At 45.2% G+C, this 4,927-nt stretch overlaps 1 protein-coding gene across 4 annotated transcripts; it reads left to right on the top strand.

Annotated features, from left to right (window-relative positions):
* The first annotated feature begins 1,447 nt into the window (after window positions 1-1,447).
* Window positions 1,448-3,398, top strand: LOC108635355 (serine/arginine-rich splicing factor 4-like). Of its 4 annotated transcripts, none has more exons than XR_001917788.1 (2): window positions 1,448-1,627; window positions 2,313-2,426. XR_001917788.1 is itself a non-coding variant. In XM_018045528.1 (2 exons), exon 2 carries the CDS (start codon window positions 2,230-2,232, stop codon window positions 2,953-2,955), a length of 726 nt encoding a protein of 241 aa, XP_017901017.1. In that variant the 5' UTR covers window positions 1,464-1,627; window positions 2,090-2,229; the 3' UTR covers window positions 2,956-3,398. The 4 variants fall into 4 exon arrangements, 2 of the variants coding, with proteins under 2 accessions (XP_017901017.1, XP_017901018.1); XR_001917789.1 differs by having other exon boundaries at window positions 1,448-1,646; window positions 2,313-2,425; XM_018045528.1 differs by having other exon boundaries at window positions 1,464-1,627; window positions 2,090-3,398.
* Window positions 3,399-4,927: the final 1,529 nt, after the last annotated feature.

The raw sequence follows: 4,927 nt of genomic DNA, 5'->3' as shown, positions 1-4,927 counted from the left end.
CTTTGCCAACAAAGGCCCATCTAGTCTAAGCTATGGTTTTTCCAATAGTTATTCATGTATGGCTGTGAGAGTTGGACGATAACGAAAGCTGAGTGCCAGATAATTGATGCTTTTGAACTATGGTGTTGGAGAAGACTCTTGAGAGTCCCTTGGATTGCAGGGAGATCCAGCCAGTCAATAGTAAAGATAATCAGTCCTGAGTATTCATTGGAAGGCCTGATGCTGAACCTGAAGCGCCAATAATTTGGCCACTTGTGTGAAGAACTGACTCATTGGAAAAGATCTTGATGCTGGGAAAGATTGAAGCAGGAGGAAAGGGAATGATAGAAGATGAGATGTTTGGATGGCATCACCAGCTCGATGGACATGAGTCTGAGCAAGTTCTGGGAGGTGGTGATGGACAGGGAAGTCTGGGGTACTGCAGTTTCATGGGGTCGCAAAGAGTCAGACAGGACTGAGTGACTAGACTGAACTGAACTGAACTGATAGCCAAGGTACTCAAGTTTTCCCCTGAAAGGCATAATAAATATTATTAGCTGAAGTGTTACTGTCGGTCAACAAATTATACTAATAAATTATGAACGGGTTCTATGTCATCCCTATTTTATTTATTTAAGGAAAAATACCCATGGATTGAATGGCTGAATCAATGATTCATGGAGGTTCATTCCCTGAGTGTACTAAGAATGTCTGAAAGCACGCTAAGTGTCATGTAAAATAAAAGATCTGATAGAGTCAATTGAATTAAACTATTGTAGGGGAAAGAAGTGCAAGATATTTAGGGAGTATTAGTGGAAAAGGTTCTAAATGGATATAGCCCAGGCACTGAGTTCATTGTGAAGATAATGAGAAGAGAGGAATTTGGGTTTCTAGTAGACCACAAATGACACAGATCATGGGTCTGCAGAGTTCAGATCAGTGTATAAACCTGCAAAAGTAGAGCTTCAGGAAGGGGCCAGAGCTTGTGACTTATCACCTAAAAAAGTGAGGGATCATGTTGTCCTGTTCAAGGCCGTGTATGGAGCCATGTGAAAGCAAATCTGACAGGAGACTGCTTGCACTAAAAAATCAAGGTAGACTTTGTGGTCAGGTTTGTCACTTAATTGTTAAGAAGTAGTATATGGTACAAGGCTAGTTTAGAAAAACTGTAGGTAGGAGTTACAATATGTGCAGTTGGGAAACCCTGGCCTCTGTTATCAATGGACAAAAAGCCGGGTGCTGACAGATGAAATGGAATGGGGTAGTAAGTTTTATGTACCAGATGCTTGGGGAGCTGGCAAGAGGGGGAAGCAACATCTCTAACTATGGAAGAATAGCACCATTCTCAAGCATCCTCATGTTTCCTAAATGGTGCACGACACTGGTAGAGGAAGTATGAGACAAAGTCGCAAATGAATCACTCGGTAATTCCTCACTGAAGGGTGAGCAAGTCCATGGGCAAGGGAACTGTGTGATATCAGTATGACTGGGGCATTGATTTTTGAGACTGCAAGCACGTGGAATTTGGGGTGGGAAACAAGTGCATCATGCCAGTCCTGGATGACCAGCTGCCTGGTCCTTATAAAAGAAGTCTCCGTCACAGTGCTGTCATTGTCATGACGGTCATGGGTCTTCTTTGGAGCCTCTGGTGAGCACAACTCTTAGAGGTATTTTTGGAACTTGGGTGTTGGGTTTAATCTGGGGGAAGCAGTGGCTTTAATTGAAGCAATCATTGCTCTGTATGGAAAAAAGAAGATAATGAGGATTTAGGGGAAAATTTTTGGTATTTGGTCATGAATGAGATCTGAAATGTGAGGAGAAAATGGAGTCAGAGACACAGTCTTAAGCTGAGAGAGAGTAAGGGGGATGAGATACTGTGCTATGCATAGCAGACATTACTTTCAAATGCACTCTTCTCAGCATGCAATCCCACTGAGTGCCGAGTTTGGGGGCTTTGCATTTCTCCTCAGAAGCCCACAGTCAAGTCAGCTTGGCCAGCAACCAAGACATCATGGGAGAAATAAGTAGCGATTTGTTTGGGGATTGGCTACAAGTTTATTATCCAGATTCTTCTTCAGAGTGTATTTGTATTCGTACAACACCTGTGTAGGTAATTTTGTATTAGAAAGTGGTGAAGGAGAAACGAACCAAAAAGACTGAAGATCTGAGGGCAAGAGATACTGAAAAAGAAGTGTGAAGAAGCTCTAAAAAAAACACAAAGTCTGTATCAGGAACCAAGAAGAGTTCTTAATGATGAGACTGTTGTTGGCGCAGCTAAATGTTCTACCAATCGGACTCTCCGTTGTGAAGAATGTTGTCTGTGTGTATTTCAGATTCCTTGAGACCCAGGAAGGATGTCCCACTACCAGCATCCGCCTCCGAATCAACATCTGCCTCCGAAGCCACAGCCGCATCCGCAGCCACATCCGCAGCCGCAGCCGCATCCGCAGCCAAAGCCGCAGCCGCTTCCGCAGCCGCATCCGCCTCCGCCTCCGCAGCCGCATCCGCATCCGCCTCCGCACCCGCATCCGGAGCCGAAGCCGCATCCGCAGCCACATCCGCATCCGCATCCGCAGCCACATCCGCAGCCGCAGCCGCATCCACCTCCGCCTCCGCAGCCGCATCCGCCTCCGCCTCCGCCTCCGCATCCGGAGCCGAAGCCGCATCCGCAGCCACATCCGCATCCGCATCCGCAGCCACATCCGCAGCCGCAGCCGCATCCGCCTCCGCAGCCGCAGCCGCATCCGCATCCGCCTCCGCATCCGCATCCGGAGCCGAAGCCACATCCGCAGCCACATCCGCATCCGCAGCCGCATCCGCGGCCAAAGCCGCAGCCGCTTCCGCAGCCGCAGCCGCAGCCGAAGCCACAGCCCAAGCCACAGCCGCAGCCACAGCCGAAGCCGCAGCCGAAGCCACATCCACATCAGCATTAGCATCACCATCAGTGCAAGGAGCCCTGTCATCCACCTCCAATAGTGTGCCCACTGAAGTGCCATGAGCCTTGCCCACCTCATCCATGCCCACCTCATCCATGCCCACCTCCAGTGAGCCAGCAGAAATGCTCTCCTGGACCACCATGCCCACCATGCGAGCACAAGTGTCCACCCAAGTGGAAGTACAGCACCAGATTTCATCTGGACCAAGAAACAAGATCCAGGCTCTTCCATTGTCCTCGCTTTGGCCATGGTGATGGACTGCATCTTCCTTAACCTCCCCCCTAACCGACAGCTGACAGAGGAAAGGCTTGCTTCCTGAAGCTGACACCACATTGTTGAAAAGAAGAGCAGTAGAATCATCGCTGATCTCTCTGTGCTATGTGCCCGTCTGTAATCCACGTTGTGATCTCTACCCAATGAGCAATTAATGTGCCTATTTCTTTGCTTCTCCAATAAAGCATATTCATAGTCTATTATGTATTTCTTTCTTTCGTTTTTTGTGTGGGTTTTTTTTGCATATAGCCTTTTTCATCTCTTCTGTCAGCTACAAGTATTCTCTTTTAAAATATAAATTTATTTAGTTTAATTGGAGGTTAATTACTTTATAATATTGTATTGGTTTTGCCATACATCAACATGAATCCGCCACAGGCATACATGTGTTCCCCATCCTGAACTCCCCTCCCTCCTCCCTCCCCGTACCATCGATCTGGGTTGTCCCTGTGCACCAGCCTCAAGCATCCAGTATCATGCATCGAACCTGGACTGGTGAAATCATTTCATATATGATATTACACATGTTTTCAAATGCAATTCTCCCAAATCACACCCTCGCTCTCCCCCACAGAGTCCAAAAGACTGTTCTATACATCTGTGTCTCTTTTGCTGTCTCGCATACAGGGTTATCATTACCATCTTTCTAAATTCCATATATATATGAATTAGTATACTGCATTGGCGTTTTTCTTTTTGGCTTACTTCACTGTGTATAATCAGCTCCAGTTTCATCCACCTCATTGAACTGATTCAAAAGTATGCTTTTTAACAGCTGAGTAGTATTCCATTGTGTATATGTACCACAGCTTTCTTATTCATTCATCTGCTGATGGACATCTAGGTTGCTTCCATGTCCTGGCTATTATGAACAGTGCTGCAATGAACATTTGGGTACACGTGTCTCTTTCAATTCTGGTTTCCTCAGTGTGTATGCCCAGCAGTGGGATTGCAGGGTCATAAGGCAGTTCTATTTCCAGTTTTTTAAGGAATCTCCACACTGTTCTCCATAGTGGCTGTACTAGTTTGCATTCCCACCAACAGTGTAAGAGGGTTCTCTTTCTCCACACCCTCTCCAGCGTTTATTGCTTGTAGACTTTTGGATAGCAGCCATTCTGACTAGCATGAAATGGTACCTCATTGTTGTTTTGATTTGCATTTCTCTGATAATGAGTGATGTTGAGCATCTTTTCATGTGTTTGTTAGCCATCTATATGTCTTCTTTTGGAGAAATGTCTATTTAGTTCTTTGGCCCATTTTTTGATTGAGTCATTTATTTTTCTGGAATTGAGCTGCAGGAGATGCTTGTATATTTTTGAGATTAGTTGTTTGTCAGTTGCTTCATTTGCTATTATTTTCTCCCATTCTGAAAGCTGTCTTTTCACCTGGCTTATAGTTTCGTTTGTTGTGCAGAAGCTTTTAATTTTAATTAGGTCCCATTTGTTTATTTTTGCTTTTATTTCCAATATTTTTGGAGGTGGGTTATAAAGGATCCTGCTGTGATTTATGTCGGAGAGTGTTTTGCCTATGTTTTCCTCTAGGAGTTGAGAACATAGGCAAAACACCCTCCGACATAAATCACAGCTGTAAGTATTTTTCTGAGTGTTCCTTTTAATTCTCATTGGATTATCAGAATTAGACTTTTCCACTATTGAGTTCAGCTTTGCCTGAAATATGTCCTTTGGACCGGACCCACCAAAGAATTGCTTCATTGGTTTCAGTCTTGTTTCTATCTGTCT

Source organism: Capra hircus, unplaced genomic scaffold (assembly GCF_001704415.2).
Source record: "Capra hircus breed San Clemente unplaced genomic scaffold, ASM170441v1, whole genome shotgun sequence".
NCBI lineage: Eukaryota > Metazoa > Chordata > Mammalia > Artiodactyla > Bovidae > Capra > Capra hircus.
Note: the sequence above shows the minus strand (reverse complement) of the source record. Positions and strands in the feature narration are given on the sequence as shown.